General features: G+C 36.8%; 1 protein-coding gene across 2 annotated transcripts; it reads right to left on the minus strand.

Moving 5' to 3' along the window:
• Positions 1–302: 302 nt before the first annotated feature.
• Positions 303–10,406, minus strand: LOC134279335 (dentin sialophosphoprotein-like). Of its 2 annotated transcripts, XM_062761707.1 has the most exons (8): positions 10,352–10,405; positions 6,114–6,638; positions 5,741–5,866; positions 3,893–5,352; positions 3,524–3,727; positions 2,776–2,925; positions 2,434–2,537; positions 304–1,744 (listed from the first exon to the last, which is right to left on the minus strand). In XM_062761707.1, exons 1-8 carry the CDS (start codon positions 10,399–10,401, stop codon positions 1,667–1,669), a joined length of 2,697 nt encoding a protein of 898 aa, XP_062617691.1. In that variant the 5' UTR covers positions 10,402–10,405; the 3' UTR covers positions 304–1,666. The 2 variants fall into 2 exon arrangements, with proteins under 2 accessions (XP_062617692.1, XP_062617691.1); XM_062761708.1 differs by lacking the exon at positions 6,114–6,638 and having other exon boundaries at positions 303–1,744; positions 10,352–10,406.
• Between the last annotated feature and the right edge of the window lie 338 nt (positions 10,407–10,744).

The following is a 10,744-nucleotide window of genomic DNA, read 5'->3' on the forward strand; positions in this document are numbered from 1 at the left end:
AAGAGGCATTCTTGCTCATCATAACTCATATGTACTTAGTTTATTTAATTCCTAGGAGCAGAGAAGAAGATTTTCAAAGAATTCATGTATTTTCAATGTATAATCAATAGAGCCCTGCCCTAACACCAGAACCCCTGACCCTGGGGCCATAAAATTCACAATTTTGGTAAAAACACTCTTGCTCATCATAACTATGCACTTAGTTAGTTTATTTAATACCTAGGAGCAGAGAAGAAGATTTTCAAAGAATTCATGTATTTTTACTATATGTAATCTATAGAGCCCCGCCCTAACACCAGAACCCTTGACCCTGGGGCCATAAAATTCATAATTTTGGTAGAGGCACTCATGCTCATCATAACTATGCACTTAGTTAGTATATTTAATACCCAGGGGCAGAGAAGAAGATTTTCAAAGAAATCATGTATTTTCACTATATATAATCAATAGAGCCCCGCCCTAACACCAGAACCCTTGACCCTGGGGCCATAAAATTCACAATTTTGGTAGAGGCACTCATGCTCATTATAACTATGCACTTAGTTAGTATATTTAATACCCAGGGGCAGAGAAGAAGATTTTCAAAGAAATCATGTATTTTCACTATATATAATCAATAGAGCCCCGCCCTAACACCAGAACCCCTGACCCTGGGGCCATAAAATTCACAATTTTGGTAGAGGCACTCTTGCTCATCATAACTATGTACTTAGTTGGTTTATTTAATACGCAAGAGTAGAGAAGAAGATTTCCAAAGAAATAATGCATTTTCACTATATACTTATTTAGCCCCGCCCTAGCACTAGAACCCCTGACCCCAGGGCCATGAATTTCACAATTTTGGTAAAGGACTCAATGCTGATTACAATCATGCAAACAGTTTGACTGCTTGATGTCCAGGAGTAAAGAAGAAGATTTTTAAAGATTGCATTAATTTTAGTGGTTTTGGCCCCACCCCTCGGGCCCCAGGGGGGCAGGGATCATGAAATTCACAATTTTTGTTCCCCTTCACCCATAGATGCTTTGTGCCAAATTTGGTTGAAATTGGTTCAGTGGTTGCAGAGAAGAAGCTGAAAATGTTCAAATGTTAACACACGACGGACGACGAACGACGGACGACGGACGACGAACGACGGACGACGACGGACGAAAACGGATAGCAATAGGTCACCTGAGTTTACTCAGGTGACCTAAAAACAGATAAATGTTCCTCAATTGATGAGGATATGTTTCAATACTAAGAGGGTAATAAGGCTTGATTGTGAAAAATTCACAATTAAATAAATAAAATTAGGATTGATGTGTTCAGTTTTAAAAGACCAATTCTGAAAATAGTATAGAAAACATGAATCAAACATGAGCTTACATAATAATAAAAGTGAAACTAAGAACACACATTTATACTTTTCATGTTTTATTTCAGCTCAGGTTCGTCTCAAACATGGCACAGACTCTGTCATTCTCAGAAGTTGGAATACAGCACTCTTAATAAGAAGATACAGTTTTCAGGTTAGTTCATCAAACTGAGTGATATTCCTTTCTCTTCAATCACTCCTAACAACTTATGATTTTCTCTTAGCCACTTGTGAAAGTCAATTAGTCCTTTTTTCTTCCGTTTTTTTTTTGTTTGTTTTTTTTAATCAAACTGGATGAAGTTCATTTCTCTTCAATCCACTCCTAACGTCTGCCAGTTTTCTACCAGCCACTTGTGATAGTCATTTAATTTATGGTCTGTAGGAGTGACCTGAAAGACAATTTTAGCAAAAAGTCATTCTATGTGTTCCTGATCTATATAAAGGTGAACATTTTTGATCATTTCTTAAGTGTTCTTTAAATTTTAATTTTCAATTTTGCTTTCCCCCAAAAATTCAGTACAAGAGCTCTCTCTAAAAGGCCCATCTGTACAGTCAAGAAAAGACGACATGAATCATGTTAGAATAATTCTATTCACATGCTTATAAGCTACAATAAACATATTCCCCTTTTCCAGTAAATCAAAAAGTCTTAAGTTTGCCCAACCTCAGAACTTGGAGGTTTTCAGAAAAGCTTCAGCAAGATTTGCAAATTTCATTGGTGGATAAATGAAAGGCTGATTTTGACAATGCATATTAAAATCACAACTGTTATTTATAGCACTGGAACAGTCTTGATTGGTTGTGACACATTAGCAATTTACTAATGTAATTGCAACTGCATGTGTAAGTTTAAAACAAAGGGTAAAAAGCCTCCCTTCAGCATTATTTTTGAAAAACTGGACTGAGAACCAATATTTTAGGCCTAATCATGCAATGATATAAGATAAGATAATTCAGGTCCTCTTATTCTATTCTTGCACAAAGAATTCATATAATTACAAAAGTATATCTGTAGTTAATACTAGGAAACTTTTTACGGCTACAGATGGTTGTGTTAATATCCAGTAACCAATTTTACCTGTCTCCACTCTTTCACACAGAAAATTCTGTAGGAATCATTTCCATATTTCCCAATTCCATGTAATTCTATTGGATACCTCCACTCTTTTGTCAAAAACTCATCTACAAATAAATAATTTCTATGAATTGTGTTCAGTTTTATTTATAAATGCATACATTCCTACTCTTTGTGCATTCTCCATAATAAGACCTGTTCTGAAGTTCGTTGGAAGTATGTACATGTATCTTTAAATCTATACTACCTGGGGTAATATACTTTGATTTTATTCATTTAAGAAATATAGATAGATCACTACTTTTCACAACCATTCTGATCTATTTTGATTAGAAAGCAAAATACCTGAGAAGCGTATGATGATCTTTGCCCTCTTTTCATGCAGCCCCAGTGGTGTAAGAAGCCTGGCCATAGACTGCCAGTCGCCCCGCCGAGCCGCATCAGGGTTTGGCCAGCGATTCAGAAACTTCCACAAGATAGGAATAGCAGCCTTCCCTGTACAGAAGGAACACTCTTATGTTATCATAGGCTGGTGTTTATATGAAAACTATAATGTATATGAAAATAAGTCCTCCCTATACAAAACAAATTTACTGATCTTATATACAGATTTCTGGTCAAACAAATATATAAACAAGTTTCAATTGTTCTTTATATTTAAAATCAGGTACTGTAGATTGGCAAATAATCATGATGATTTTAATTTCGCTATGTTCGCGATTTATCATTTTTCCATGAAGTTAAATCCATCGTGAATGTTATTATTCGTTTTTAAGAATGATGCTTGCACAAAATTCTTAATTTTTTTGCAGCGTGAAATTAAAATCATCGCAATTGGTACTTCTAGAGACATCTTGAAATTTTAACACTGTGGAATTACCAGTAAAACAACTTACAGTATCTTATGTGTGGTACATGCATTAGATGAAATAGAGAGTAGTACTCTCTCAAGTTCTTGCCAAGTGCAATACCCTCTTGTATAGTATTACACAGTAATAGGCCAATGGTGAGCATGCATGCTTAAAATGAAATCAAGCAAAGGAATGAATGATTAATTTTTCCATTTTTATCCTGGGCACTTTAAACTTCATACCTGTGGTCCTGTTTAAGAATATTGTGGCCACCAGTAATTTCCATGGATCATGATACAAGCTTTCCTGAATGAGATGAAAGGGAGACTTGGGTGGGGTCCATTTGACATCTCTATGTAACTCAGGACGAGGCATGTAACGTCCACTCTGGAAATACGGACTCTGTACCACAGCAGACTGGGCAGGAACATATTCCTCATCCTCTTCTGTAGGGAAAGAGATATCTGTCTTTAGATGTGTACATTATATAAAATATTGTTTACATTGTTGTAGAGTATTGAAAAAAGACACTTGAAATAGACATAGCTGACACTTGAATTGATAACCATACAATAATTTGGTTAAGAGTTTGTGGTTAATGTAACAAATACCTATGTCTAGACTGTTATCATCTGCCTCCACCAGAGCCTTGTCCTCTTCACTGGAAATGGTCTCTTTGGACCATGAGGCCTCTGAAGACTCGGTGAGTTTTGTGAGCTGACCATCAGACAGTCTGCGTGGCGATTTAGCATACAGTCCAGGAGAGACAGGGGATTTAATGGGAGAGGCGGGGGATTTAACAGGTGAGGCACGAGATTTAATGGGAGAGGCGGGGGATTTAACTGGAGAGACAGGGGATTTATCATACAGTCTGGGAGAGGCAGGGGATTTAATGTTGGTAAGAGACAAGGAGGGTTCTGTTTGTAGATCTTCAGTCTGATGAACCAAGTGATCATCCTCTGTAACAGGTACAGAGATGGAATTGTTAACACTTTTAGGAGAATTACACATACTGTTTTCATCAGACACCTTTTTTGTCAGTATTTCAGTACTTTGCTCAGTAGAAGAGTCTGTAGTGTTGGTGGTGCTCTCATCACTTTTATCAGAGGTCTGATTAAGAGAACAAGGTGCTCGGTCAGATTTTTTGGACAAGATTTTTCGTTCCGTTGATACACGCCTGTTTCGACCTGAAAGTTTTGCATAATCAATATTTCCAGAGCCTCTTCTTTTCAATCTTGTAGGACTCTTAGCTTCATCTGAAGAAAATGAACCACTGTTACTAGAATCCCACTTCACAAACTGGTTTTCACTTTGTGCACCATTTACTTTTGTGTCACCTGTTTTAATGATTTCCACATTACATTTAATTTCACCATCAGTATTCATGTTACCATCCTTATCAAACATATCAAACACATTAGCACCATGAGCTTTGACAACTTTTAGGTCCTCTTCCAAAGCTTCACGAAACCTTGGGTTTTTTTTAGGAGTGACATAACATTCCCCCCTCCTCTGGGCCTCCTCAGTCCTTTTTCCTCCCTGAACAGTACTCACTTGACATTTCCCATTATCACCATCCTGTGTGCTGTCCGTTTTCACTTTTCTCTTCACTGATTTTATTTTTGTGGTCTCCTTCTTTTTCGATTTATGAGCACTTTCTCCTGCGGAGAAGGCCATTTTTATGACAAGTCTCTGTGTTATGGATTTTCCTTTTTTAGGTGAGTTGTCCTTCACTTGAGACAAGACAGCCTTTTTGTTGGCATTTCCTCTCTTCCCTGATTTTTCTCTGGTCTTGTTGAATGTCTTTGCTGTTACTTTTGGTGCACTGTTTTTTCTCTTTTTGATTTCCGTCCCGTCACTCGTATCAGCATCAGTAGTCTTACTACTGTCTGCTTCAGCTCTCTTCCTCTTAATAGTTGGGCCTACAGTCTGGTGTTTAGAAGTGTGGCCCACAGAATGGTGTTTACCTCGGACGGTAAAATCAAAGTCATCAGCACTCAGATCTGTAATGCCCTCTTCCTCTAAATACCTGGCAAGGTCAGTCTTAGATCTCAACTTTCTCCCACTAGGACTGAGAAAACAAGGCAATAAATCATGCACATCAGTTTTTTTTATATAAATATAATCAAGGGACACAACCTTTCCAGGAAATTATTTTTGTTTGTTTCTATTTGTAAGCTGACATCATCATATTAATAACAGAACTGTAACTCAATATTTTTCCTAGATCGATATTCCTAAAATTTTTAAATGTGAGACAAAATAAAACTGCACAGTGAAAACTGTCTAATCCAAAACCTGTGCAATCTGTCACACTGTGCATGTCGGATTAGACAGTTTTCACTGTATATCCCGTTAAAGTAGCATAAAAGTTAGGTATCTAGGATTTTCTCTTTAAAATTTTCAGGAGTTTCAACTTTTCAATTTCAAGTATCATTAAGGAAATAAATGAGAATTACCTGTAAATGTACACATCATATTTTCCTGCTGACTTGCCACTTAATCTCTGAACAACTTTCCTTGTCCACCCTGCAGGCAGCTGTTTGTCATACAACATTGGGGAGACATCATATGTATGGTCCACCCTGGAGAAAAAGATGATTCCTTCACATATGTTTAATTGAGGGTCACAAAATTTACACTCTAATATCATCATTTGAAGAATTTTCCATTCTGATTTAAAAAAAAAAAAAGGATACAACATACTGTGACATAAATACATATTTTTAAAGGGAGATTAAATTTCAAATAATAAAAGTACTGTGATGGTCGCATGGATGTCCCATACAGAGAGTTTCTCATTGTGAATAACCTCCAACAGAAGTCTGATACCTGAGTGGTTTAGGTGCTGGCCTGATTTCCATCACTTCAGTTGTTGTAGAGTCCTTGTCTCCAGACAAACTTCTGCTATCACATGCTAAACTTCTCTTAATAACATCAACATCGTCCTGTAAGCTGTCATTAAGAGATATGCTACTTGAGTCACTAATTTTCTCAAGCCTACACTGTATTTTTTCATTACTTTGGTCCATTGACTGACTGGTATTGGGGTCACAGCTGGAATTGGACTGGTCTGGATCTGTGTCTGGATACATGAGTTTATCCTGACTGGACTGATCGGACGCCTCGCTGTGAGGCAGGTCTAACTTGGAGGTACCCCCTGAGGTCCCTGTGTCTGTGTTCTCCTCGGCTGTACTCTCCTCCTCAAACTCATCGATGATCTCCCGATCATCCTCCTCCTCCGCCATCCCGTACTCATCGCCTGTATCATCATACTCCTCATACTCCTCCTCATCCTCTTGCAAATTGTCTTTTATGTCTTTAGTTTGTGCAGCGGAAACAAAGGATGAAAATGCTCTGAAATTTTTTCATTTATTTTCATCATTAAGATCAATTTTTAGTTACATGTAACAAGAGATGTTTGTGAAACACTTATGCCCCCTTACCCCCCAAATTGGAATTTTTTTCTATGTCCAAAAGTGCATAACTCTGTCAAAAATGGCACAATTGTACCCAAAACAGAACTTAACCTAGATATTCCTCTGCTAAATCTGTATATGTACTAAATTTCATTTTAGTATGTGCAACAGTTGCGAAGAAAATGAATGGAAACTGCAAATAATTGGAATTTTTTCTAAGTCCAAGGGGCATAACTATGTCAAAAACTGCACGATCGTACCCAAAACAGAACTTGACCTAGATATTTATCTGTTAAATCTGTATACTAGATTTCATTCCAGTATGTGCAATCTTTGCAGAGAAAATGAGCGGAAACTGCAAATAATTGGAATTTTTCTAAGTCCAAGGGGCATAACTCTGTCAAAAATGATGCGATCATACCCAAAACAGAACTTGACCTATATAGTCATCTGATAAATCTGTACACCAAATTTCATTTCAGTATGTGCAATGGTTATGAAGAAAATGAAAGGAAATCAAGTGGATCGACCGACCGACCAACCGACCAACAGACAGCAGCAAAGCAACATGCCCTCCCTTCTTCGAAGGGGGGCATAATTATCAACTTATTGATACAGACTGGCATTTGCTCCTGCATTTACGGAAAAAAAGATAATTCTGAAAGGTGTTGTCACATGTACATGCAAACATAAACACCATGGCTTTTCTCAATTAAAAGTTATTATCAAGGTTACTTTTTTAAAAGTAGGTCAAACTTCAAGGTCAAGGGATAAAAATTCAGAGTACAGAGTACATAAGCATGATTAGAAAAGATCACATGTCATGTAATATAAATTAACTCAATCCTACCTTCTCTCAATTAAAATTTATGTCAACAATATTTGAAAAGTAAACAAAACATTTAACAGGATGAAAATTACAGTGGATATTTTTAAAGAATTATCTGTTATCTTAGAAATAAAAATATGTCAAAGGCAACTTCTAATTGTCATGTAGAGACAATGGTTTATATGTAAATTGATCTTTTTCTGTTCTATTTTGTAATTTCTTGTTTTCAGATTTTTACTCCATAAACATTTTTAATAGCATATGGTAAAATGGTAAACAAATATTGAGCTCAGTGTCCTGGAATACATAGTATTGTGAGTACCTTGCAGTCATCGAACTTACTATTGCTTTTTGCGGATGAGTCGAGAAAGCTCTAAATCCTGCAAGATTTCTGGGGCATAATATTGTTTACAGTAGTGATTTGAACAATAATTATGCTGTAATTTCAATGTACATGTATTGCTAAGGATTGAACTCCGAATAGTAGATTGTCAAAAAAGGAAAGTTAAAAGTAATTTATCAGCTTTCAAAAGTAATGATTTTCAATAAAATTTAAATGAGAAGAGTCTGCTTGGTAAAAATAATCATAACAACACATCGCTCACCTGAGCACTATGGCTAGGAAAAAGTAGAAATTGGTTTATTATTGAAAAGTTTAAATCCAAAAGTAGTCCCATGACCAATCATGGCTTTGCTATTCTTGAGAAGAAGATTTTTAAAGAATTTTCCTATATATTCTACGTAAAACTTTGGTCGGCCATTGTGGCCCCGCCCTATCCCTGGGGGTCATGATTTGAACAAACTTGAATCTACACTACCTGAGGATGCTTCCATATAAATATGATCAATTATGGCTTTGTTATTCTTGAGAAGAAGATTTTTAAAGAATTTTCTTATATATTTCTATGTAAAACTTTGGTCGGCCATTGTGGCCCTGCCCTATCCCCGGGGGTCATAATTTGAACAAACTTGAATCTACACTACCTGAGGATGCTTCCATATAAATATGATCAATTATGGCTTTGTTATTCTTGAGAAGAAGATTTTTAAAGAATTTTCCTATATATTTCTATGTAAAACTTTGGTCGGCCATTGTGGCCCCGCCCTATCCCCGGGGGTCATAATTTGAACAAACTTGAATCTACACTACCTGAGGATGCTTCCATATAAATATGATCAATTATGGCTTTGTTATTCTTGAGAAGAAGATTTTTAAAGAATTTTCCTATATATTTCTATGTAAAACTTTGGTCGGCCATTGTGGCCCCGCCCTACCCCCGGGGGTCATGATTTGAACAAACTTGAATCTACACTACCCGAGGATGTTTCCCCATAAGTTTCATCTTTCCTGGCACAGTGGTTCTTGAGAAGAAGATTTTTAAAACATACCACCAAATTTTCATTAATTCCCAATTATCTCCCCTTGAATGAGGGCGTGGCCCTTCATTTGAACAAACTTGAATTCCCTTTACCCAAGGATACTTTGTGGCAAGTTTGGTTGAAATTGGCCCAGTGGTTCTTCAGAAGAAGTCGAAAATGTGAAAAGTTTACAGACAGACAGACGGACAGACAGATGGACGCCGGACAAAATGTGATCAGAAAAGCTCACTTGAGCTTTCAGCTCAGGTGAGCTAAAAATGTATCAAATGAGGACTAGCTTCTCTCAAAGCTTTATTAGGCTCGTTCAGAGAATGTTTATAGCAAGACAGCTAACTTAAGTAATCACGATTTCAAGTATTATGTGTACATGTAAAGGTTAGAGATGTCTGAACCATGCCAAACATGTTCTATTTACAGATTTTCCATGAAATTCAAGGTGGTCTCTCCACTTAACAAAGTTTTTAGAAATTATCACATCTGTAGATTTCAGTTTCAGTGCTTGGAATCGAGGGTTTCCACATCGTTGATGGTAAGTAAGTGCAAATCTAGTCTCGTTTTCCCCAGATTCTCACTCTCGAGACTTTGCCCGAGCGAGCGTCTGGTCTGATTCCTATTTTATTTTTGTAATTTCAAGTCGAGGCTTATCGAGAAATCGGTATGAATTTTCATTGGCTGATTCATTCTCTTCGATGCTAAGATCTTAAGTACATCGTCAAATCAGAGGCTGCGCCTTTACTTTTATCTGGTTTATAATAAAATACCTCTGTCTGCTTTTCAAGGAACAAAAAACGCACATATCTTTGTTTACAAAGTAAATTCTCTCATGTATTTTCATGGGAGTCGCCCATCTTTGTTAGCCGGTTTAGCGACCTCTACTGGTTACAAAAATAAAATAGGAATCAGACCTGACTCTCGCTCGGGCAAAATCAGGAGAATAGAGGGGTCATCACTTTTGAAGGTAGATCTCTTCAGCACATGTAGGAAGAGTGTATAGATATTGAATTAAATGAACTTACTCCCCCCCCCAAAGGAATTCAAGATACAAGTCCTTAACCTTACGTCTTTTAGTATGGGGAAATATGATATGCAATTTTCAATGTTTTTTTTATTTATTTTTTTATTTTATTGAGTGTATCTAAACAAAGAAAAACACACAGAAATACACCCTTCTGAAACTAAGCGCCTATGCTCCACACAGGTTAAATTATCCCATTTTGGACGATTGGTCCTGACACTCCATTTGAGGCCTCCCTCGTCAGCTTTACATCAATGATCAAGCGTGCAAAAACTGCACTGCAACAATTCCTCTGCCTACCAGCCTAATGCATGACGCACTCATTACACACTCATGATGACACTGCCTAAATACTGTTACATTTCTGATGATTTGGAATGGCTGGTGATAATGAATAAAATCGACGACAATCAGTTGAAATACTTACGAAGGTTGCATTGCGACGAATAATTCATCTGTTGCCTCATCGTCCTCCATGACGGTGTGCATCAAAAACGAAAAAAAAATGAATTTCCGAGCCCGATGAAAATTGCACTCCCTATTTTCCGCTCGCTAGGAACAGTTTACTATTTCTAGCCATTTTCACATAATGAAAAACACAATGTTGAGTGGGAGTTTACATGGAGAAACATTTATAAAAAGATACACTGATTGGTACAGTACTGAAATAATAATTATCCAGTGTGTGTGTAAAATTTTCAATTTGAATAGGTCTACTTTAAAAAATTGTCATATAAAACATGTTTTCTGTATAAAGATATGAGGATGATGATAGCGCAGAGTTTTGATGAGGATGATGACGACCATGATGATATTGATG

Source organism: Saccostrea cucullata, unplaced genomic scaffold, assembly GCF_032062105.1.
Source record: "Saccostrea cucullata isolate Sc308-1 unplaced genomic scaffold, CSIRO_AGI_Scuc_v1 ctg96, whole genome shotgun sequence".
Taxonomy (NCBI): Eukaryota; Metazoa; Mollusca; class Bivalvia; order Ostreida; family Ostreidae; genus Saccostrea; species Saccostrea cuccullata.

Coding starts and splice junctions, on each gene's coding strand:
- LOC134279335 (XM_062761707.1), bottom strand. CDS start 10,401: ATGGAGGACGATGAGGCAACAGATGAATTATTCGTCGCAATGCAACCT. Junction 2,926..3,523: donor ATTCTTAAACAGGACCACAG/GTATGAAGTTTA, acceptor CCTTCTGTACAG/GGAAGGCTGCTATTCCTATC. Junction 2,538..2,775: donor GATCATCATACGCTTCTCAG/GTATTTTGCTTT, acceptor ATTTATTTGTAG/ATGAGTTTTTGACAAAAGAG.